This window comes from Balaenoptera ricei, chromosome 17, assembly GCF_028023285.1.
Source record: "Balaenoptera ricei isolate mBalRic1 chromosome 17, mBalRic1.hap2, whole genome shotgun sequence".
Taxonomy (NCBI): domain Eukaryota; kingdom Metazoa; phylum Chordata; class Mammalia; order Artiodactyla; family Balaenopteridae; genus Balaenoptera; species Balaenoptera ricei.
In genome coordinates, this window is record NC_082655.1 from 41,836,953 (window position 1) to 41,863,585 (window position 26,633).

Sequence of the window (26,633 nt, forward strand, 5' to 3'; positions counted from 1 at the left end):
TTTGAATTTTATCTAGTTAACTTATAATGATATTTTACACACTGATAAAGAGAGAATTCAATTAGAAACTCTAAAACACACAAATATTGGAAGGATATTAAAAATAAGTTTTATATATTTCCATAATTTATTAGTTAGGAATATGATTGGTTCTCCCAGGTACTTACTTAATTCTCCTAAAAATAACTTGAATCATAGAAAGAAAACAAGTAATTAACACTAAAATATAGAAAGGTAATAAAGAAGACTGTGTCAATCGCAAAAAAAATTCTTGAGATGGTGCCTGAAGGGATTCTTGACATAGGAGCCAATTCATTGTAAAATTCCTACAGAAAACAAAAGCATGATATTAAAATCACAGATGTTTTAAAGTACTGAACTTAAAATTATTGTTTTCATCTCAGTAAAAACTAAGACAAAACTAAACACATTTCCTAAATCCATTAACTTACAACAGCAAGGTCATACCCTTTATAAATGAAAATAATAGCATTAGTAACCCTCCTCAACAAACTGCCCTAATAAATTTAAAACTACTACTTTTTTATGATCCAGCAATGTGACCATCTCTAGAACCCAATACAGTTTTAGGGGAGTTTTACTTTCTATTTTTACCTGGAAGATAACAAAAAAATTCAACTGTCTAACCTCTAAAAGCACTGTCCAGTATGATAGCCACTAGCTACATGTAGCTAATAGCACATGAAATGTGGCCAGTGCAAATGGAGATAGTCTTTAAAGCACAAAATACACCCTGGACTTCAAAGATAAAAAAAGCATGAAAAAAGGAATTTAAAAAATACAAAATATATCTCAATAATTTTATATTGTTTACACATTAAAATAATATTTTTAATATGTTGGATTAAATAAAGTACGTTATTGAAATTCAATTCACTTGTTTCTTTTTTTAATGCAACTACTAGAAAATTAGGTATGCAACTAATGTCATATTGTTATTGGACAGCCCTGTTTTATATTGATAAATGTAACTCGACTAGGACCCATTTTAAAAAGAGGTATCTAATTATTAAGACAGAAATCGTAAAATTTGAAATGTAAGTTTTTGAGCTATAAGAGCCCGGATAAACTTTTTTTTTTTAACCCACACTAAATATAATCAACAAGCCTCCTAGTTATACGTAGATTTATCTGCATTCTCACTCCCAATCCATCTTCAACCTCCATTTAATCCTGAAATTCCTAGCCCTGGGGGAGGAGGTAAGCGATGGAATGATGTTCAGGAGTGCTCACGGATAGATTGAGAATGCTTCACAAATCACTGGGTTTAAACTAAAAGGTCAAAGTTTCACAATGTGCCAAACAGCTATACAACTGTATCAAAGAGGCTGCCATCAAAATATTTTGTACCTAGGACGAAAGCACTTTTTAAAAAAATCTGCCTACTAAAGTAACTAATTCTATAAGGTCTAATTCAAATTCCAATTTAATGATATTCTTTCCATAACCCCAGTCTCAATCCTTCCTTCCCCATATTCCCATGGTAATTTAATTATCCCTTTATTATAGTGCTTAACGCAATCTGCTATGTGTTAGATTGCAGTCATTTTTGTATCCCCCAGAGTACCTGGCCCAGTACCTTGCACATTAAATAAATATTTATTAACACTTCTTTACTGATTCTTAGAAGTCCGTCTCAACAGAAATGTTTCCTGAAATTCTGGTGAATTACAAATCCTGATATCCAACTGGCACATTTGCGCATAAGGCACTTATTATTTATACCACCCATGACATTAATTGTATAAAAACTATCTAATGAGCTGGCAATATTCTTAAGGACAAGATTAATAAGTTTTAATCTTAAAATACCCAGTATATTACCTTGTGAAGCCTAGTACCTGACATGAGGAACAAAGCGCACTATATAACATCAACTAAGAAACACTGGACAAAAGCAGACCTTAATGCTAGGCTCATTCTAGAGTCTTCCAAGGTTAAAGAGAAAGTCAGTGAAAAGGCCATCAATTATGGAGGTCTGCAACCAACTTTTACTAGTTGCCTACTGAGTGTCAGGCCTACAAATACACCTGAAAAAGACATGGTCCCTACCTTTATGAAGCACATGGCCTCTTAAAGGATCCTTTTATCTTAGTAGATAGCCATATACGATTTACACTTCAGAAGATTTCTCCAGTGTTTAAGCCATGTCAAACACTTGGTTAACTGATATATCACAACATAAAATTTCATTCACAGTATCTAAAATCCCATGGAATCCCAGCAAATGATTATAAGATTCTACGGTCTACTATATGAACTAGAGATATATATAGATGAATATATATTTTCTGTTATGCAAATGGACTCTATCAGTACATAAAATCATTTATTTCATTTTAGATTTAAAAAATGCATTTAACCACCAAACAAAAGGTACAACACTATTTTTGAATTTAAAAAGTCAGCTTCTGGTCCAATCCACTATTATGACCAAAGGTAAGATTCTTTGCTATGAAATAAATATCTTACTGACCACCCCATTTTTAATGCCTATGCCCTTTTTTTTTTTTAAAGTATAGATTTGGAGTATATCATGAACTTTTTTCTTTTTTTAATTGAACTATAGTTGATTTACACCCATACTCTTTGTAATATAACATTTTGCTGGTTAGTGGTTAAAATTTCCTTGGTTCTTTATTCATTTTAAATCTTTAATTTATTTTGACCTTAGATTGTATTATCATTCCTCATCAAGGAAAGTAGCCTCAACATACTGAGATGCTATTGAGGTTTAAGTATATCTAATTTTAAAAGACTTAAATGAGATTATTTTTTAAATGAGAGAAGTATTAATGTCTTATTTCTTCTAGATATTGTAATATCCCAAATTATTTTCTAAGGGGTATGTAATTAGGTGTATACTCCCTCCTTTGATTATTTTTGCTCTTTATCTTCTAAGTGGTATAGAGTTAGGTAAACTTACATAATCTAAAACTTACTTAGTCATATTTAGTCCAAATTTTACTTCAAGGAATTTCAGCATATGCCCATTTTCTTTGTGTGGGACAAACATCTGAAGGAGAAAAACACTAGTTACAACAAAGAACTATTAGCTAAGTTTATAGCAATATGCTTCAGTCTAATACTAGAACTAGAAAACACAGCAAGACTACAAAACAAAAAATATGAATTAAAAATACATGATGTAACTATGAAGCAAGGAGATTTATTGGCATAGTCAATCACATTACCTCATAGTTAAGCATAAAACTATAATGGCGTAGTAAGATTTTAACCTTATCCCACCTGGCTTAAATAACTTACCCACTCTTTTGAATGTCTTTTACTCATCTGAATTTATTCCATATATTACTTAGTGTTAATTGGGTAATGATGACATTTTAAATTAAATGAAAAATAAAGTGTAATTTTTAAAAAGTATTTCTATAGGAAAGACTCAGAATCCTATTTTCTCACCTAATATACTAGGTATGATTATTGTTCAACTAAAAATGTTACTGCACAAACTCTATTACTTTGCTATCCCATTATTCTCGTTAAAATTTAGCCCAGTATATTTCATTATTCAATTTGCTCTACCACATGAATCTCAAACACAGAGTTACTTACCTTCATTATAATATTCAACGTCACTGTCAGAGTACACACCAAGTAAAAATTAATCACTTTCATTATTTTAGCCACGAAAGTTCCTTTCTTCACATTCAGCTATGCAGGGGGGAAAATTATATGAACAAAGAAGTGAGGTTTAAAAAAATTAACAATTTAAAAATTCACCCCAAGAATGATAAAAAGGCAATTCTAATTACCTGAAGGCACTTAGCAAGCATTAAGGCTATTACAAAACTTAATAAAGGAGATACCAATAAAGCTGAATTCTCAAACTGCAGTAAATACCCCAGAAAGAGAGAAAATATATAGATTTTATAAACTTCATGAACCTGTTGGGACAAAAATAAAATGAATGAGAATAAAATGAATTTTATTGTACATCTTTTCATTAGGTAAGATTTGACTACAATTATAAAGTAAATGCTCTACTATAACTTTGGACAGTATTATATTTACAACCATTCAATTCGTAGTTTTAATGCCATGGGATGTAACTAATTTATCACTTCCTTTTTAGAAAGAACTCTCCGCAAACAAAGTAAAAAGCTTTGAAACCATGGATGTCTAAATCAGACTGGAAGAACCTTCTTTAATCCCAGGCTCTGACTTAATTTCACTTGGTTTGTCTTGTCCATCTATGCAACATCAAGCTGCATAAATCAAAAATCATAACCGTTAGCCGCAGTTCCCAAAACCTACCCAGTGAAAATATACTCCCATGAAATGTAGCACCAGAGAAAAGTATTTTGCACTTGGTCCATTTAACAGTGACAATAAGAAAGTTAAATTCAATTTCCTAATAGAAGATCTCCCAGGAAAGTTATGTCTTACCATATTTCTTCTCTAAAATTCAATAGTATAATAATTTAATCTATCATAAAATAAATTCTTTTTAGAAAGGGGAGAACTAAGACAAAATATAGACACTAGTTGGGGGGAGGGGGAGGAATCAAAAGGCAGAGTGTTAAAAGTTAAAAAAAAAACCGAAAGAAAAAAAATCCCTAAAAGGCCAGAGCCATTTTTTAAAAAGATACCTCACTGTCGGGAGGCTGAAGCAATGACAAGAGAGGGCATTCTGGGATCTTCTGGGTTCTGGTAATGTTCTATTTTTTCATTTTGGCTGCTGGTTCTCTTAGCTCCAAACCTATCCCTCTATCCTGGCCTCGTAATGCTGGGGCCGGCTTCTTCAATCTACATTTCTGCTTTTTCATTTGGTTCCCTATTAATCTCTGCCAATCCATGCTAGAGAGAGATAATAAAGTTGGAGGAGAGAGCAGGGGTGTGTTCCTTACTGCAGCCTGCAGTTCCTGGGAGGATCACCTCAGCAATGCTTCTTCACTCCAACAGAGTAATTCCTTCCTGTTAAGGCAGCTGGATGCAGCTGCAGTTTTCCTAACACTTGAAGAACGAGCTTTATCACATCTTCTTACCCCAGAGATGGCAGAATCAGCTGGCCAGAGTACCATTCTCAGAAGTCTGGGTCCCATTTCCACAGAGCCCTTCTTCCCAGTTCAGAGATACCAGCAAAGCTGAGTAGTGCCCCTTCCTCAGAAGTCTGTTACAGCTCCACAGGTTTCCCTCCTCTAAGCTTCTACGTGTTAATAATTCCAAATTCTTCCTTTCAGCCCTCAGCTCTAGGGGTGGTAGCTGCTTCCTGAAGTTGCTACCTCTATAATACTTTCAGGTACTTATTACCTTTTCATTTAACAAGTTAACAACTTTATACTTGGTTAATGATTGTTTATATTAAATTCTCTCTATTGAAATAACCTAAATGTTGGTACTAAAAAAAAAAAAAAAATGTTGGTACTCATCAGAATTCTGGACCATCTGAAGAAAAGGAAGAGAAGAGCGAGAAGATTCCCAAATTTCTGGCTTAGACAACATATTGAATACTTAATACATGTTTATAAATAAAGAAAAAAAGATAAGAGAGGGCAAAAGAGAAAAAGATAAAGAAACAAAGGAACAAAATGTTTATGGGAACCTTTACTGTTGACTGAAGTATAAATTGATATAACCATTCTGGGGAAAGGCTTGATATCTTTAGTTAGATTGAATACGTACACATCCTTTGACTTGTAATTCCACTATGAATTTGACTTGTAATTCCACTATATATTCTAGAAAAATCTTGCATTTCTGTGCCAGGTGACATGTATAAAAATGGTTATAGCAGCATTGGTCATATGAACAATAAACTGGAAAAAACCTGAAATGTTCATCAGCAATAGAATACATCAATAAATAAAAATGAATGAAATATAGCTCTGTACATCACCAGGGATGAATGTCAGAAGGAAATCAGGCAAAAGTAAACAATACATTATTTGACAACATAGTTTTAGGAATACATAGATAGGTGGCAAAAAAAACAAAGAAAAAGAAGGAAAGGATTAACAAAATTCAGGACAGTCAGCCTCTGATGGGGAGGGAGCAGGATGTGACTGAGAAAAAGGGGCTTCTAGTATTCATATGCTCCATATCTTGGCCTGGGTGTTCAAATACTCATATATTTTCTATACACTGTATATACAGCATACATATACTCTTTTGTACATTCCTATATTTCACTTTTTTCTTTTTTTTAAAGAAACAGAAAGGGAAGATGAAGAAATGGCTAGAAATAGAGAGGAAGCACAGGGGTGACTTTGGTTAAGCAGACCATGTTTAAGGGAATTTCAAAGTGCTTCTAAAAGGACTAGGGGAGAATGAGTTTAGCAACATTTTGAGTATAAGTATAAATCAGAGTCTATTAAACATTTCAAATTAAGCTTAAAAGCTAAATGGTTTTATACAACCCTATAAAGACATTTATTCTCTAGATTTAAAATCATAATTTTGAAATGCCATAATACCTTGTCACTTTGCTCCAGTGAAAAACTATCTAGCAAGAAGAGAGATATTGCTTGAAGAAACAAGAGATAGTGGCTGTACTCCCACATCATCATAAATGTGTAAGTTGAAGCACTCATCAACAAGTAGCAAAACCTCTAGGGAAAACAAAGAAAGAAACTAAATATCAACAGCTTCATTACTATAAAAATCTATGAGGTTGTTACCTCAAATTTTGCAGCTCTGTTACGGGTTCCACTTTAAGGCTATACAATTTTTGAAACTTTGTTTTTAAATCACATAATTATTAAATCCTTACATAAACAATAAGATCTTAAATCAAGCACTCTAGAGAGAAATCAACCACTTGCCCTTCAATGTTCAACATTATACTGAGAACTTCAGGAAGACAAAGAAAAAAAGAAAATTCAGTACAATTTTCTTTCACCCCAAAAGAGATAAAGGAATAAATATTTTTAAATGGTGGCTTTTACTAGACTTGACTGCTGGGCTTTAGTTACAGTGGAAGTAACTCCTTTCACTCTATAATATTTTCACTCCCTGGTGCTTCATATTTTCCTAAGAGCTTCCATGTGATTAGTCTATTTATGTCTCAGCCTATTCCACACCCCATGGAAAAAAGTTCATTTCTTTTTTCATTTCCTTTCAGCACAGTGTGGCCTTACCTTTTCCCAAAGTTTGTACTGTCAACCATATAAAACTCTCAGCTGTTTTCATCTGCTAAAGTACTAAACACAAAGATTTCACTGCCCTTGCCTGAAATATTCCTGGCTAAAATCTATTCTGTCCTTCCAAATGTCATCTCCCCAGTGATCCCTTAGTGAGAAACCAAGTCTTAGCATATTTCTAGCAACAGTCTCAACTTCTTCTAGGGACCTACATTTTTATTCCTAATTCTTCCATCAGCCATAGTGTCAAAAGAATTGGTTCTGATAAGAACAATGAAAGGACAATAAGAGTCAAGTCAAGAAACCTAAGATAAGAACTGTGTTCTCTAAAACTAAATCTTTCAGACTCAGCTGACTATACTCAATGATAAATTCCAGAGTCAGAGATACCTCAGACCATCAGCAGATGTAAGAATTTTTCAGCATCCTGAATAAGATTAAGACCAGATAACAAAATGTAAGAGGTGGAAAAATTCCACCAGTTGATCGAATATCAAGGCCAAGGCCCAGAAGGGCTCAGCACTAATAGAATACATAAGCTTCTGCTCTATCTATCACCATAGCTGTAAGAGAAAGTGTTCTGGAAATCTTCCAGTGTGGAACAACAGAACTGTAATAACCAGGCCTAAAACCATTATCCTCAGAAAAACAAGCTCCAGAAATCAATGAAGGGTCAGATCTAGATCCAGCTTAAGTAACCTACTGGCCACTTAGAGATTACTTTGGGGATGCTAGGGAAAAGCTACAGTATAATGAAACAAATTGCCAATTCCAAAGGTTTACTCTCAAACTACTCTAAGAACATGCAGTGAAGATATGATAGAGGGAATTCCCTGGCGGTCCAGTGGTTAGGACTCGGTGCTTTCACTGGCAGGGCCCAAGCTGGACCCCTGGTCAGGGAACTAAGATCCCGCATGCAGTGCGGTGCCGCCAAATTAAAAATAATAATAATAATAATAATAGAAACACATGTTAAACACAATCTGGAAAATGACCTAAGTTTCTCCTTTCTCTGGACATTTTCAAAATTCTATGCACTCTTGTCTACCCCTTACCTTTCTCACTTCATTTTCAACTATGCCTTTATTGTCAGCTTTTTTATATACATTACTTAAGTAACATTAAATGGGTTTCAGTAATCAACCACAGATATCTCTGGATGGCTCCAGGTCACTGCACAAAAGATCTGATCTTGGATATCCTGATGCAACTGGGACCATGAGATCTACTCTCAAGAGTGGAAAGCAAAGTACAAAATGTATGATTAAAATATCCATGTTGCTATAATACTACTCAGTAACGAAAAGGAGCAAACTACTGGTACATGCAACATCAACTTGGATAGATGTTTATGGCATTAGGCTTTATGAAAAAAGTCAATCTTGAAGGATAACATACTACAGAATTCCATTTACATAACCTTTCAAAGTGACAAAATTACAGTGATAGAGAACAAATCTATGGTTGCCAGAGGTTAGGGCTGAGGGAAAGATATGACTATTAAGGGGTAACATAAGTGACGTATAGTGTGTGTGTGTATATATACATACACATCTTGATTATGGTAATGGTTACTTGAAATTACACATGATAAAAATTCATACAATTATACACCCTTCCCCCCAGAAAAGAAACGCATGTAAAAATGTTATAATAAAAAATACATATATATATTTAGTTTGAATTAGTTCACATGAAGTTGCAAAAACAGTACAAAGAATTCCCATGGGACTTCCCCGGTGGTGCGGTAGTTAAGAATCCGCCTGCCAATGCAGGAGACACAGGTTCGATCCCTGGTCTGGGAAGATCCCACATGCCACGGAGCAACTAAGCCCACGCGCCACAACTACTGAGCCTGCGCTCTAGAGCCCGCGAGCCACAACTACTGAAGCCCGCACGCCTTGAGCCTGTGCTCCATAACAAGAGAAGCCACCACAATGAGAAGCCGGCACACCGCAATCAAGAGTAGCCCCCTCTCGCCTCAACTAGAGAAAGCCCGCGCACAGCAACAAAGCCCCAACACAGCCACAAAAGAAAAATAAAAATAAAAAAAGAATTCCCATGGACTGCCTCACCCAGCTTCCCTCAATGACAATATCTTACACGACCATTATACACTGTCAAAACCAGGAAATTGATGCTGATACAATACTATTAATTCAGGTACAAACCTTCTTTAGATTTCAACACACACACACACACACAAAGGCATGTGTGTATAGGGTAAGTTCAAGGGGAAGCAAACATAATTGAAGGATTGGACAGTTTTGCTTTTTATATAGGTATATTTTTTGGTTCCTAAGTTTTATTCAAGAACTCATACAAAATATACCAGATAATTGAGTTTTATTCCTCGTCTTCCTCCTCTTCTTCATCTTGATTAATCTGGAAGTAATGCAATTCATAACTTTCTTTGCTGTTAGCAACTACGCATAACCAATCACAGATTATTCTTCTTCAAATATTTTTTGGTGAGATATTTCAAACACCTTTTGGAAAAAGGCACCTCAGAAGTTACAGTAATCTTGCTTTTGCTTCTTTCAATTGTTACAACACCTCCACCAAGACTCCTAGCTTTTCCATTCACTTTCTCTCCTGAAGAAACTGCTCAAAATTGGCAGCATCCGTGACTTCATCTTCTACAGAATGGGTACAGTCAAGAGTAAACTTTAGCACGTACTTCTTTTTTTTGCCCACCCTGTGCCACAAGCTTTTTCACGGGCACCATGGCGGCAGCAGAGGCAGAAAGAGCAGTTTTGCTTTTTTAAAAATTGAGTTTTAAGCTGAAGGGCTAAGAATACAGTAAACCTGCTTTTTTTTACTACCATGTTTTTATAGAATCCTTAGTATTGTTACCCTTTAATATTTGCATAGATATTTTGCTCTTGCTGTGTACTCTTGAGTATCAGATGAGTGGTTAGTTATAAATAATCAAATAACTGATAAGGACAATTTTCCTCCTTTACCTTAATACGAAGAGAGGAAAAAAAGAGAAAGAGGAAGGGAGGGAAGAAGGGAGAATATTATGGAATACTTTCAAAATAGAGAAAAATAATTGTGGTTAAATAAAAAAGGAGAAACAAAGTGTAAACTAAAATAGGGGTACAAGCTATTCTTGGATCCCTTCCAAAAGCACCAGGTCCTTGGTAAACAACAGTAAACTGAACGGAAATATACTTTTCACTGTATATCTATCCATTTGCACTGACTGAATTTTTTTTTTGCCATCTGTACAATGTAGATGTATTACTTTAAAAAAAATTTATTTATTTATATATTTTATTTTTGGCTATGTTGGGTCTTCGTTGCTGCACACAGGCTTTTTCTCTAGTTGCAGCGAGCGGGGGCTACTCTTTGTTGTGCTGTGCAGGCTTCTCAATGTGGTGGCTTCTCTTGTTGTGGAGCACGGGCTCTAGGCACGCAGGTTTCAGTAGTTGCGGCGCGTGGGCTCAGTAGTTGTGGCTCACGGGCTCTAGAGCTCAGGCTCAGTAGTTGTGGTGCACGGGCTTAGCTGCTCCACGGCATGTGGGATCTTCCCAGACCAGGGATCGAACCTGTGTCTCCTGCATTGGCAGGCGGATTATTAACCACTGCACCACCAAGGAAGCCCCTGTATTACTTTAATTTAAAAAAGTTAGAATTTAAAAAATACTGGAAAGAATACATAACATGGCAATAAAAAAAAGTTATTCAGAAAAATATAAAATATAGTATAGAAGGGAAAAAATAAGTTTACATTTCATTCTACCTTTTCCAAAACTCCTTCTTTTAAAATAAATAAGAATAATGGTTTTATTAAAAAGATATTTGAAAGGGAATTCCCTGGAGGTCCAGTGGTTAGGACTCCACGCTTCCACTGCAGGAGGCACGGGTTCGATCCCTGGTCGGGGAACTAAAATCCCACGTGCTGGGCGGTATGGCCAAAAGTAAAATAAAATAAAATAAATATTTGATAAACCTTTTTTTTGGCAACAAAACTTTCATATTAATTCAAAATAATGGTAAATACAAAGAAGCTTAGGCAGTTCATTTTGCTATATTATACACTTTTATTCAAAAATTGAAGAACTATTCTTCCCTAAGAGAAGGCTGCACAATGTAACAGGAAAACACTCAAAGACTCCCTATTACAGAAAATATTCTTTCTCAGAAAGCTGTTTATACAAAACCAACAAAAGGAAAATTACAAATCTGAAATGTGTTATTATTTTAGATAAAAAAGGAAATACTAGTGTTATAAAAAATGAAATAAAGTTTGCTATGCTCAGGACATCTGACGTCACTGAAAGGAGGAAAGAACATTTTTCAGAGATTTCAAAAAGGAACCGTAAGTAAATACAATTTCCTGGCCAACCAGGTCCCTACAGTCCCTTTTTCTAGCCAGGAATTCTTAACCTAAGACAGGCAGACAGACTGTCAAAGGATTGCTACATTTAAGTCAATTTCAGTGTAATTGGTTGCCTTTTATAATCACATTTATTTTATTTTATGCATTTAAAATCATTATTCTGAGACAGAGTCTCTAAGCTTCACTTGACTGCTGAAAGGGTTTATGGCAACAACAACAACAGCACAACAACAGTAAGAATCTAAACTATCCAGGATAGTCTCCTGAAGCTCACTAGCTTAACTACACCTCAGTCACAGAAAACATACGGGCAAACAAAATATGCAGTGCTACTACCACTGTTGTCCCTTGTAGTCACTCTTTATATCTTCATTAATATTCTTCAACTTGTGATGATTAAAGGCCATCAATGTTCCGTACTAAAACAAAGTAACCGTACTAAAACAATATAACACCTGCTTTCTCATAAATATAATTTACTGTCAATCAGATTACAGAATAACTGTTATAACAAGACTACCTAACTATATCCTTTACTGTGTAGTAACCAGGTTTCACTGAATATAATTTAACTCTTAATATGAATAGCTTTAAAATTATGTACCACATTTGCAATACATCAGAATTGTGACAAATAAATTTGTATCTTACCTCTCCATAAGAATTTAAGTTGCTTTTTAAATAGCCTGTAAGTGCAGCAACTTGGCATGCAAAATATGGTAGTGCCCAGTTTTCTCTTAGAGGAATGGAGTATTCAATTCTTGTCGTATCTACCCTAAAATGAACCACAGATGAACAGCAAAATAGCAAGACATTATATTTGTGTAACATTATACTTTTCAAGGCACTTTCACACACTGTTCTCCACATCCTGTGAGGTAGGCATGGACAAAGCCACCATTACCTATACAGCATCTTTGAACAAATTAATAGTGTTTCACCCTTACCTTACCTCCTACCCAGGAAGACTGAGTGCTGCTGTGTCTGCTTGATGAATAGATGGGCCTCTGTGAGAAGTTGAAAAAGGCATCCCTGCTCCGGGCAGATAAAGCCTCATGCTACAACACACAGCTTGCTGCGGAGTACGCTGGAGTTCAGCCCCCCACCCTCCCTTCCCTTAACAAGATGGCTATCCCTCTCTAGAGCACAATGTGCACTACATAACTAGCAGGCCTGGCAGATCCACAGTTCTTACACTAACCCTTATATAAAAGGAATATGAAGTTCAGAGAGGTGATGACTTAATGAAGTCATATAGCTAGTAGGTGACACAACTAGGATTACAATGCATATCTTCTGATATCTAGTTTAATACTTTTTTCAATCAGCAGGTTACCCAGAATTAACATTACAGTAGTCCTTTATGTGATAGATCTAGAGAGCTTTGAAAATCTCCACAATCAAACACAATGTCTTTGCAGGCACCTCCTAAGTTTCTCCTCTATCAGTTTTCATTGAGAGCCTGTTGTCTCCTATGCATATCCTCACACCACAATGGACTCCCTTACCAATAATTAAATCTGGATCTCATAAACCCAATGGCTATTTCCCACACAAAAAACTAAGGTGCTATTGCTTTAAAAACTTCATGAAAATTGCTGCATAATTCTCCTAATGGAGACAAACATTCTTGTGTGTAATTTAGTTCAGTCAAATTGTGATATAGGGAATTCCCTGGTGGTCCAGTGGTTTGGGACTCCGTGCTTTCATTGCCGAGGGCGCAGGTTCAATCCCTGGCTGGGGATCTAGGATCCCACAAGCCATGCAGCACGGCCAAAAAAATAAATAAAATAAATTTAAAAAAAATTTTTTTTAATGTGGTATAGCCATACAATAGGATACTACTCAGCAATAAAAAGAAATAACTATTGGGCTTCCCTGGTGGCGCAGTGGTTGAGAATCTGCCTGCCAATGCAGGGGACACGGGTTCGAGCCCTGGTCTGGGAAGATCCCGCATGCCGCAGAGCAGCTAGGCCCGTGAGCCACAATTACTGAGCCTGCGCGTCTGGAGCCTGTGCTCCGCAACAAGAGAAGCCGTGATAGTGAGAGGCCCGTGCATCACGATGAAGAGTGGCCCCCACTTGCTGCAACTGGAGAAAGCCCTCGCACAGAAACGAAGACCCAGCACAGCCATATATAAATAAATAAATAAAAATAAATAATTAAAATAAAAAGAAAAAGAAATAACTATTGATACACCCAACATACATGAATCTCAAAATAATTATGCTGAGTGGAGGAAAAAAAAAACCGAAAAAGTATATGCTATATGACTCCATTTATATAAAATTCTAGAAAATGCAAACTAATTTATAGTGACAGAAAGCAGATCACTGGTTTCCTGAAGACAGTGGAACAGCAGTAGAAGTGGGGTAAGAAGAGGAAAGAGGGAGAGATTACCAAGAAGCACAAGAAAACTTTTGGGTGTGATAATGTGTATTATACTGATTTTGTTGATGGTTTCACAAGTGTGTCTAAATGTCTAAAATTATCAACTTCTACATTTTAAATATGTACAAGTTTATTCTATGCCAATTACATCTCAATAAAATTTCTAAAAAGTATTAGAAAATAACTTGTGTTCTATGAATGTATATGTAATTGAATATACATACATAAATTAAAAACATGAAGATCAAATGAAATAAAAGCTGGAAAAAACTTAGTACAGTGTCCAGAACCTAGTAAACAGTATTAGATCTTATCTCTTTTATAACACTGTAATGAACTATTTTTACTTAACAATATATTATGAGCATCTTTCCATAGTATATATGTCAATATACTTCAAGAATACTGAATGGTCATGGCACATAACTGTACAGGTTTATCATAATCTAACCAGTTCCTATTGTTATACACTTACATTGTTTCTGACTTTACCTATTAAAAACAGTTTTTAAAAATAGGAACCAATGTTTTTGTATAGTGATCATTGGTTTCATTGTTAACTTTTAATTCTTTAATCCAATTGGAATTTATTTTACTATATGTGCAGTAAGTATTTCTTTTCCAGATTTGACTGCTGCAATACCATTTAGTGAACATCATGTATTCCAAAGGCCACTTACTTTCATACAATATTATTTATGAAAAATTGTTGTGAAAGTTAGCTTTCTAAAAGACAAAACAAGATATTCACATGTCATAAGTCAGGAAGCACGAAGGAGAAGATGTCTATTCTCCAGTCAGGACTCTGCCAACCACTCTATCAGCCTAGGATTGGGAAGGTGAACCTGGCAATCCTCATTCCAAAGACTCACTCACTACCCCGACCCAACACACAGCGTAGTGCAGTGAAACCTATAAAACTCTGCACCAGAAGCACTGTCTGGAGAAGGGATGAAGGAAATCTTCTCTACTCACTGCAGCAAAAACTGAGTAGGGTCTCTGCCAGTTATTCTCTACACGTGAACAAGCCTCCTCATGGCCACAGTCCTGAACACCTGTGCTACTCTTGCTCTTCCCCACACCATCCATGCCTGGTGGTAGTGAGAACCAGGAGGCTAATAGTGGGATGTGACAAAATCCAACGAGACTCACTTTTTCTCCCCAGCGGCAGAGTCTAGCAGACAGCAGCACAAACCAGCAATTCAAATAATAACTACTTTTATCAATTGCATCTATGGATACATTCCCAGAGATCAGCTAACTCTGAGTTTTTGTGTTTTCATTTTAAACACATCATAGTATAAACATAACCTGAATCACTTGGATGACCACTTTGTAACTCACTACTGCCAAAAAGATTTCAGGACTCACTTCCATGTTTGTGTTAACAATCCAGTTGGTAACACAGTACTACTTCAATTAGCTTGGGCTAATCAGAAAAAAAATGAGATGGTCTTAATACTAAATGATGTATTGCCAAGTAAAAACAGAATGATGTACTGATCACTGTGGTAAAAGAAAAAAAAAGAGATTTCATAATGGACTGAACAGAGCAACATGATGAGAAACGAGTCATCTCATGGTACCTAACTGTGTAGGTTTGTCATACACAGAGAGTAGAAATTTGGCGTTAGCAAAACATAATTTTTCACATTAAAGTTTTTAGTTAATATTTTACTGGTTTGTTACTTTATTAGTAAATTGGTTTCAATACATAAGGAGCTTAAAAACATAGTTTAATTCTTTATATTTAAGTAGCATTACCATTCAAATTACTTAAATCAACACACGGAATCCATGATTATTAAGTTTTAAATATATATAACTGAAGTTTGAGAAACATTGATTTAGATTAGACGTGAAAAACAGCTTGGCATGTCAATCCAATGTATAATGTGTGAAAGTTGAAAAACACCTATGCAATATCAGTATAACTTCTAATGGCTATATGTTCCCTTGCATTGACATATTACAATTTACCTAACCATTCCCTTATATTTAGGTTGTTTTCTAATTTTTCATATTATTACAAATAATACTATAATAAATAAGTTGAAGCAGTGAACTCTTTCCTTTTTTGAATTATTTGAATTATTTAATTATTAATAATAATTAAATAATTCAAAATTATTTTTTGAATTATTCCTTGGAATACAATGAAATTCCTGGGAAAAACTGACATCTAAAATTGAAAAACTTTATACTTCCACAAGCACCCAGAGTACACCAATATCATTATTACAGACCCAGCACCATGTGTTACCATTATTTTTGTTAACTCTGGGACATGTGCATTCCTTGCATCTTACCCTTTTATGAATCACCGATGTGCACAGTTACCCTTTTTTGGCCAAAGATTAAACTTAGTATAGACTTTTAATCAGATATATTTTCTTTGCTTTTCAAATATAAACATGTGTCCACTGAAAGTGATTCTCAACGATGTATTTGTAGATGAGAAGATCAGTGGGGACCAAGAGCAATTTCTATATTGTTTATACATGAAGACTGGACTCAGGTTAGCCCATTTTGGTGATAAGTCTGATCAAAGGGAGTCATCTGCCTCTGATTTCCCCCCACTACTATATGCACAGTGCTATTTCCTGAAATTTTCTTGAATTTTCTAGTATACCTACATCCTTTAGTTTGAACAAACAGGAGCTATTTTATAATCCTGCTTTCTACTTCTAATATTAAGGAACGAGTATCACAAAATGTCATTAAGAACACAACGAATAATCATAATATAATGGAATGACTAATATCTTTTTGCACTTTTCTAGGCAATCATTTATAAACCAAAGCTGATAAATAAAAAAGACAGCATACTCTTTCATGGCACTCAAATATATTTTGCAGTATAAAATATATACCAATATGGGACTTCCCTGACGGTCCAGTGGTTAAGACTCAGTGCTTCCACTGCAGGGGGCACGGGTTCAATCCCTGGTGGGGAACTAAGATCCCACATGCCGCACAACACACGGCCAAAAAAAAAAAAAAAAAAAGGAAAATATATACCAATAAAAAATAAACAATGTAAAACAAACACATAAAGAAAAAGCTACTTGCTAAGATGTTTCAATTGCTAAAAGATACACTTTAACAGAATATATCAAATTAATATTTCTACCTAACTCCTGCTCCAGCTACCCAGGATATATTGTGTCATTAAACAAGGCAATTTAATAAGGCAACTGAATTATAATTAAATAAGGCAATTTCCTTACAATTCTCACTAAGATCTTTAAAATAATTTATTTGACAGGGAGACTTATTATTCTTTAATTGCTGTTATTTTTACATGATAAAGTTGCCTAGTCTTTCTCTTTGAACTTCTGATGAAGAAAGATCTAGGGATTAAATGAAATGAATATTAAAGTTCATTGTAGGTGACAGCCAGCCTCCAAGACGGTTCATAACAGTCCCTGCCTCCTGGTATTAACACCCTGTGTAGCCACTTCTCATGTTGTGCCACAATTAGTCTGCATGACCAACAGAATATGGCAGAGTGATGTTCTATCATTTCTGATATTAGGTCATTTCTGATATTAGGTTATTAAAGATAGCTGGCTTCCACTATGACACATTCACTCCAGTCTCTCTTGGATCATTCACTCTAAAGGAAGCCAGCAACCAAGCTGTGAGCAGCCCTCTGCAGAGGTCCATGTGATGAGAAACTAAGGCCTCCTAGGCCAACAGCCAGTGAGGAACTGAGGCTTCTTGCAAAAGCCACACGAAGTGAACTAAGTAAAAATGATCCAGGCCAGTCAAGCCTTCAGATGACTGTAGCCCCAACCAACTACTGACTCAACCTCACAAGAAACCCTTAGCTAGAACCACCCAGATAAGCCACTCTGGATTCCTGACCCTCAGAAATTGTGAGAGATAATGTTTGTTGTTTTAAGCTGTTAAGTTTTGGGTTGATCTGTTATACAGCAATAACTAATGCATCACATAGTCAAGAAAGCAGTCCTTTTAGAAGGTCTCTATTTTAAATAATGCTGTATACGAAACACACTTTCACTCTAAAAAGCAAGAAATTTCTAGACCTAGTCTATTAGCACTGAAATAAATTCTGTGAGTGTGCTATTAAATTTCTAACAATGAATCCTAATGAAATTTTAGAAGAGTACATGGCAACTTAAAATGTTCTCTAACGGGCACTTTCTGACTTAACAAGAAGTCATCTATACCCCTAGCATCCATACCAGATTCTCTTAATACTATTTTATACTAAAAGGAATCAAAGCTCCATAGAGAAAAGGCTAATTGCAAATCTTTCATTGGAATATACAAGGTGAGCCTGCTCTTCCTGTTGAGCCAGAAAAAAGGACACTTTCAAAGATTATTGAAGATGTGTCAAAAGAACTCGGGAGCCAGTCTGAAAGCACTCCCATCGACCAATGCTGTAAAAATTTAAGCAAGAAAAAGAACAATGATGGTAATGTATTTTAGCCCTATTGAATCAATGAAAATCTCTAAGTACAGAAAGATGCTTAAAAAGGAGAACACCAGAAAATGCTTTTTATCACTGTATGAGACAGCTATTAAAACAATCTCTTACAAAGAAATTGGTAATTAAAGTGAAATTAAGCATTTGTCCTAACTTTCTAATAGTAACTGAATTTAAAGGTAACCAAAGAACCTGGTTAATAAAGAAAGATTATACTTTTGAAGAATGAAGCTAATGAAAGTAGAAAAACCTAATTTTATAAACCCTAAATTACGCAAAGACTGTCAACTAGAGTTATAACCCTTGGGTATATTGTTAACGGTGAAAAGGATGCTCATTTGATGCCCCAGAACACCACACAGATTGTGTTATAGTCATAAGAGGAAAACATAATTATTCAATGGAGAGATCAGACTGTCATCCTTCAAACCAGCAGTCAATTTCAACTTCACTAGGGTTAGGCCAACTAAATACCCTGTAACTTGTAAAGTCACAGAACATGAAAACTACATCATCGACAATATATTCTAACCAAAATTGCTTATCTTGAATCCATCAAGCCTTTAGAGGTATCTTCCAGATTACATAAACACAGAAGACAGAGAAAAGTTAAATAACACCACAAGGAAGCCACAGGAAAAATCCAGAAGTTGGGACATTCTGTAGGACGACTGACTTGGTCCCTTCAACAAGCCAACACATTTTGTCATTAAAAAAAGGGACTATGTTAGATTTAAAGAGAGTTAAGGAACATAACAACCAGATGCAATACGTAGTCCTGGATTAAATACTGGTTTGGATAAACCAGCTATAGAGGGTATTTTGGGGTCAACACAGGAAATTCTAATATGGGCTGGGTATTAGAAAAGATAAAAAAGTTATTGAGGGCTTCCCTGGTGGCGCAGTGGTTGAGAATCTGCCTGCCGATGCAGGGGACACAGGTTCGAGCCCTGGTCTGGGAAGATCTCACATGCCGTGGAGCAACTAGGCCCGTGAGCCACAACTACTGAGCCTGCGCGTCTGGAGCCTGTGCTCCGCAACAAGAGAGGCCGCGATAGTGAGAGGCCCGCGCACCGCGATGAAGAGTGGCCCCCGCTTGCCGCAACTGGAGAAAGCCCTCGCACAGAAACGAAGACCCAACACAGCCAAAAATAAATAAATAATAATTAAAAAGCTCTTTGTGTCTAAAAAAAAAAAAAGTTATTGAAATAGAAAGGCAGAGGCTTCTAAAATAAGGAAAGCAGCATATGAAACAGTATGTGCAATATATCTCATCTTGATTAAAAAAATATATACATATATATACATACATATACCACAAATACATACATGTATACACACACATATTCACAATAGAAAAAGGTCCAAAAGAATATGCACCAAGATATAAACAATGCTGAGTGATTTCCAGGTGGTGGGAATGTGAAGTTATTATTTTATTTTTGCTGGTTTCAATTTTTTTATGATGTACATATGTTGCTTTTATAATAATAAAGTTTGGTTCATCCCTGTACTCCCTTTATGAGTTAAGAAGAAACATAATGATAACTCATAAAGCTGGACAGCTATACTTGAAAACTTCTAAGGAAGATTTTTTAAATTGCTTACTTCAAACAGTTGCCAGCATGTGACCCTAAACAAAGCCCAGTAAGAGATATAGCCCTAAATCTGAAACTCAGTGTCTTTGAAGTACCATATTTTTCATTTGGCAGTTGCCAAAAGAAAATGTGTAACAGAAGAAGGGTCTCATTTTCTAAAATTTAATCATGTTAAGTGTTATGAGGGGAAAGTGCTATGGAGAGGAAGCACTTTCAAAAGCCAAAAAAGGATCATTCAAAAAATAAATTTTTGACACTGACCAATGCCAAGAAAATTTTAGCTCTCCAGTTCAAAGAAGTCCCATCCCCTACTCTCTTTGTACCCACTATTAAAGAACTGAGGCTCCTTTAATCACCAAAAGGAATGGATTTATTATTCAAAGCACACTGTCATAGATTAATATAGTGGTTAACTTAAAACTGATACATCTGATGCCTTTTCCTTCTTTTCATGAAGCTATGTCATCAATTTTAAATAAATGAGGAAAGACATGTATGCCAATGTTGCTATGGTTGAAAAAAGAGAGATAGAGGTGGGTGTATTATTTTTCAACTGTTGCATGACGAATGACCACAAATGTAGCAGCTTAAAATAACACAGATTCATTAGCTCACAAACCCAGCACAGTATGGCTGGATTCTCTGTTCAGGGCCTCCTTAAGCTAAAATCTAAGCATCAACTGGGGCTGTAGTTCTTATCCAGGGCTTGTAGAGTTTTTACAAGCTCACTGGTTGTTGGCAGAATTCATTTCCTCCTCACTTCAATCCAGCAACAAGGCACCAAATCCTTCTCATGCTTCAAATATCTCTGACTTCCCTTCTGTACCAGCTGCAGAAAGCTGCTCACTTTTAAGGGCTCATACGATTAGATCAGGCCCACCAGCTAACCTTCCTACCTTAAGGTCAACTATGCCGTATAACTGGGGTCCCCAACCCCGGGCCACGGACCAGTACTGGTCCACGGCCTGTTAGGAACTGGGCTGCACAGCAAGAGGTGAGCGGCGGGTGAGCGAGCGATGCTTCACCTGCCGCTCGCGTTACTGCCTGACCCATCCACCCCACTTCGTGGAAAAACTGTCTTCAAAGAAACCTGTCCCTGGTGCCCAAAAGGTTGGGGACCGCTGCCGTACAACACAACATAATCACAGGAATGAAATCTCATCATATTCACAGGCAGGAATCAGGGCATGGAAGGTTTGGAGAGGGGAGTCATTTTTAGAACTCTACCACAGTCACAAAAAATTGTAAAACTTAATTAAAAACACCTTTCTTACCTGTTAATAATGAACCATGCAACAGTTAGCATTCCTGCTAGCCAAGTTCCACTCATAAGCCAACTTGTAACAAATAAAGCAGTGACATATATTCCTTGCAATCCAAAAACAATGCCAATATAGAAATATACTGGCTCAATAATCTCCTAATTGGGAAAAAAAAAGAGAGAGAGACAAGGAGATAATAGGATGACAATGTATAATTTTGAGGATTCATAAATATGTGAGAAAATAAATATTAAAGTCAAAAGAGACACATACATTGCTACCAGTTGCTCGATATAAAACGCTGGCAATAAGTTCTGGATATAGAGACATTTGCTGCACTGCATTTATAGTCTTCAGAGATACAGTTTTGTTATTGTGTGTCAGTTCGTATACACCTAAAGCCAGAAAAATTTTTCTCCAGATTATTTATTCTGCTTTTACAAGAATTGAACATGTTATTCAGAAGTCATTAAATACTTTAAACTATTATCAAGAAGGATCTCAAAATATAATACTCTGTGCCTCATTTTTCCAATTTTTAAATTAACTACAAGAAAGACCAATACCTACATTCTGAGACAAACCTCCACTTTCAAGGGCTCCCACATATAAGAACAATGTTTTATTTTAGGAAAATATTGTTACTAAATATACAAATGTAATTATCATACCTCTTTCAAATGAAGGTGCCTTTAACATATCCTTATAATAAGAATAATAAATGGCACTATCACCCTGAAATGTGATTTCCCGTTCAAGCTCCTAAAAGAAAATGAAATGATTATTTCAATACCAGTGTCTTAAATTTCAACTGCAATCTTTTTCTCTCCTCATATTCCAAATTAATGCTATTTATTTATCCTTTTATTCAAAGACATGTTTGAATTTTCCTTTAATCACTAGTGGCCATATTAATAAGATTACACTTTTCAATAATCTGGCAATCACTTTAATGAAATACCTAAGGTTTAAACTAGATTGTAACTCGTTAAGTTATTTGCCTATTATATATAAGAAAAATCTGAAAGGAAAACCCAAAGTAGTACCATAAGGAGAACAAGAATAGTATAGCAGGAAATAAAAAATGATGGTTGAGGTGTTAGAAGTCCATAATAAAAATATAAGTTTAAAAAGAAAGTATTATTTTTCTATTGCTATTCCACTTCCCTAGGTATCCAGAATAGCAAGCCCTTAATTAGGGCTTTTCAAGAGCAGCAGATAACTAACCAGTTCTTTTCAAATGAACTCCCAGAAATGTAAGTAAATCTTAAAATTCCTAAAATTAGGCTGTACAGAACCAAGAATATAGGTAGTCAAAAACATTGAAACCTGTGCTTTTCATGCTGAATCAAGCTTTCATAAATCTATAATCTTTTAAAATGAAACATGTTTATTTTCATGCATAATTTTATCAATTAATACAAAAGATATCAGAGCAGTTTCCCCAAAGTTTGATCAACAGAACTTCCTAAGGTATTAATGGGTGTTACCTAAAAAGAGTTAAATAAGCTATGTCAAGGCTGGATTAGAGAAAGTTAAATGAGTTTTTTCATTGCAAGACTTTTCAGAGTTTCAGTATTCATTATGCACTGAGAATCTCTATAAAGTCTTTCCTAGATCTATTTGACCAGTGAACCCCTTGTTTTTTTCTCATTTAGAGATTATTAGTCTAAATAAATTTCCTCAAAATTATTTTTTATGAATGGGTACTGATTTTTCTTTCTAAAATTTCAAAGATGTAAACTCTTAATCAGTGCTTCTCAAAGTTAATGTGCATATAAAACTTCTAGAGATCTTATTCAAACATAGATCCTGATTCTAAAGTGTGGCCTGAGAATCTGCAATTCTGAAAAAGCTCCCAGATGATGCCAATGCTCCTGGCTCATCACAATGCTCTTCATGGATGTCTTCTAGATTTCCAAACCTTATTGTTCTCAATTCTGCCTACATAACAGAATCACATGGAAAGATTTTGTGCAATATTGACCCCAGACACTCCCCCCACCCCACCTAAGAATCTGTGAGGGAAGTTATTTTTTAAAACATCCCAGATTTTTCTATTGTACATCCAGTGTTGAGAACAACTAATACTTAATCTTCATAACATTTTCAAGGAAACAGGATATACAAAAGCCTTGGTCAAATCAATACAGGTAAGTAATTATTGAGTTAAATGTTTTGGTGGTGTTAGATAAATCAATGGCTTAAAAACATTTAGTCAGCTTGACTACTCACTCAAAAATAAGAACAACAACAAAAAAGAGTTTGGGCTAAAACAAAAACAAAAAAACTGTAGAGTCAAGTGGTAACACCACGAACTTTGCCAATGCATATTACAGGTATACCTGATTGTGAAGGTAAGTCTGAAAACAAACTTATTCAAAGGCCAAATGAATTATGAATATAACTATAGTGAGTAAAGAGTCCGTGATTAACACATGATTTAAAACCAAACATTAAACATACTAATATGAGGCAACATTTTAATAAATACTGTTATGTCTGCTAATCATTTTCAGCACCTCAAAACATTCTAATCTAAAAATTAAAATATTTTGATGCTGAAACTTCCACAGACTGTTTCTTAAATGTAAACTACCAAAACTACTAAAAAGTTGACTAAACTTCATAACATTTCACTGTCATCAAAAGTCCTGATAAATCAACTGCATGAAGGAAAGCTCCCTCATAATTTCTGTTCTACCACCTTGAAATACATTCTATTAAATTTTTCAAGGTTGATACTGTGACTCAAAACAGCTTCTATACCATTTTGTTCCTACTGGCTTACAGCCGTAACATTAAGAAAGCACTTGTCACACTTATCATGCATGTTTTGGCTCCCTGGAAAACACATTTAAATTAACATTAAATATTAAAACAAACGTTCATATGCTCAAAATTCTTTCTTCTTACCTGCCTGTTGGAAAACCAGAATTTCCGTTCATGGTATGCTGATAAATAGAGAGCATACATCATACCACTAGTAACTGCTGCAAGACAGCCAATGAATATCTTTGCAAAGCGCTGAAATAATATATCTGAAAAAGCATATTAAAAGTAATCAGTTGTGGATGATATTTATATTTATGGACTTCTATTAAAAAGAAAAAGTAATCAAAGGTTGTATGTATCCTTGATATGATGTGACAAAAATGGCATTCTAACTCTGTGGTCTTCTTCCCCAAAACCCATAATCCCAGTCTAATCATTAGAAAAACAGCAGGCAAATTTCAAGGGAGGGCCATCCTACAATATACTCGACCAGTACTCCTCAAAACTGTCAAGGTCATCAAAAACAAGGAAAGTCTGAGAAACTGTCACAGCCAAGAGAAGTCTAAGGAGACATGATAACTATATGTAATGTGGTATCCTGGATGTGATCCTGGAACAGAAAAGGACATTAGATAAACACTAAGGAAATATGAATAAAGTATGGACTTTAGTTAAAAATAATGTATCAATATAAGTTCATTAATTGTAACAAATGTACCATACTAATATAAAATGTTAATAATAGGGAAAATTCGGGGGGGGCATGTAAAATGGGAACTCTGTACTATATCGTCTGCTCAATTCTTCTATAAATTTAAAATTAAAGTCTACTAATTTAAAAAAGGAATAAAAGGAACGTACTACCAAATATCTAGAGAAAAAAAAAAAAGGTTCATTCAGAATTACTATTGTTATTTCTTTCCTTATCAAGAAATTTTTTTATTGAGGAATAATTTACATACTATAAATTACATACAGCTCTTTAAATTGTACAATTCAATGACTTTTGATGATTACGTATTTAAAACATCATATACAACATCATATACAAAGTATTCACATTATATATATGTAAATACATTTTTTTAAAAACATTATTTATTTATTTATTTATTTATTTATTGGCCGTGTTGGGTCTTCGTTGCGGCGAGCGGGGGCTACTCTTCGTTGCAGTGCGCAGGCTTCTCATTGCAGTGGCTTCTCTTGCTGCAGAGCATGGGCTCTAGGCGCGTGGGCTTCAGTAGTTGTGGCACATGGGCTCTACTAGAGTGCAGGCTCAGTAGTTGTGGCGCACGGGCTTACTTGCTCTGCGGCATGTGGGATCTTCCCAGACCAGGGCTTGAACCCGTGTCCCCTGCATTGGCAGGCAGATTCCCAACCACTGCACCCCCAGGGAAGCTCCTATGTAAATACTTTTTGACGAAAACATAAAACACATTTGAATTTTCTACACACAGGATGATTTAGTCCTGCTATAGCTATTAACTATAATTCAGTATAATAATAGCAAATACTATATGATTTCACTTATATGTGGAATCTAAAAAACAAAACAAATGAACAAACATAACAAAACAGAAACAGTGTCATAGATACAGAGAACAAACAGATGGTTGCCAAAGCGCAGAGAGGTGGGGGAGGAGAGAAATAGGTGAGGGAGATTAAGAGGTACAAACTTCCAGTTGCAAAATAAATGAATAACCGGTATGAAATGTACAGTGTGGGGAATATAGTCAATAATTATAGTGACAGATGACAACCTGACTTACAGTGGTGATCATTTTGAAATCTACAGAAATAGCAAATCACTATGTTGTGTAACAGGAACTAACAGTATTGTAGGTCAATTATACTTCAAAAACAAACAAACTCAAAGAGAAAAAGATCAGACTTGTGGTTACCAGAGGTGAGAGGTGGGGGAGAGGGAACTGAATGAAGGCAGTCAAAATTACAAACTTCCAGCTGTAAGATAAATAAGTACTAGTGATGTAATGTACAACATGATAAATATAATTAATACTGCTGTATGTTACATATGAAAATTGTTAAGAAAGTAAAATCTTAAGAGCTCTCATCACAAGGAAAAAATTTTTTTTTCTATTTCTTTAATTTTGTATCTATACGAGGTGTTCACTAAACTTTTGTGATAATCATTTCATGATGTATGCAAGTCAAATCATTATGCTTATACAGTGCTGTATGTCAATTATATCTCAATAAAACTATAGGGGAAAAAAAAGATTCAGTAAATTAAGCCAAGGCCTAAAGGCCCAAAGTCCAGTGTTACATTATTAAATGACTGAGAGGTTTGTAAAAACAAACTTGTTGACTTATTAACTTGGCTAAACTAAAATCTTAGCTATTTTCAAAACATTATTTAATAAATATTAATTTGTATAGCATACTAGAGACATTAAATAGAATAACTAGCTAGATATCACTAAATTAATAAGAATTATATTCAAAGTGCTTGAAAGACACTACCCAATAAATCAAACATTAGAATCAGGGAATTCCCTGGAGGTCCAGTGGTTAGGACTCTGCGCTTTCACTGCCAAGGGCGCGGATTCAATCCCTGGTCAGGGAACTAAGATCCCACAAGGCTTGCGGTGCAGCCAAAAAATAAAAATAAATAAATAAACAAAATAAAAATTAAAAAAAAATCAGCATGACACAATTGCT

At 35.2% G+C, this 26,633-nt stretch overlaps 1 protein-coding gene and 1 pseudogene across 3 annotated transcripts in view; both read right to left on the minus strand.

Moving 5' to 3' along the window:
• DPY19L4 (dpy-19 like 4) overlaps positions 1-26,633 on the minus strand; it is a 61,239-nt gene that overhangs the window by 20,809 nt on the left and 13,797 nt on the right. For all 3 annotated transcript variants that reach the window (XM_059901628.1, XM_059901630.1, XM_059901631.1), the window contains 10 exons: positions 24,093-24,217; positions 21,848-21,938; positions 21,450-21,571; positions 21,189-21,334; positions 12,121-12,244; positions 6,456-6,590; positions 3,795-3,926; positions 3,595-3,693; positions 2,964-3,037; positions 168-326 (listed from right to left, as the gene is read on the minus strand). In XM_059901628.1, coding sequence (XP_059757611.1) covers positions 168-326; positions 2,964-3,037; positions 3,595-3,693; positions 3,795-3,926; positions 6,456-6,590; positions 12,121-12,244; positions 21,189-21,334; positions 21,450-21,571; positions 21,848-21,938; positions 24,093-24,217 — 1,207 coding nt within the window. The remainder of the gene's footprint in view (positions 1-167; positions 327-2,963; positions 3,038-3,594; positions 3,694-3,794; positions 3,927-6,455; positions 6,591-12,120; positions 12,245-21,188; positions 21,335-21,449; positions 21,572-21,847; positions 21,939-24,092; positions 24,218-26,633) is intronic.
• Positions 9,468-9,849, minus strand: LOC132351830 (large ribosomal subunit protein eL22-like; annotated as a pseudogene).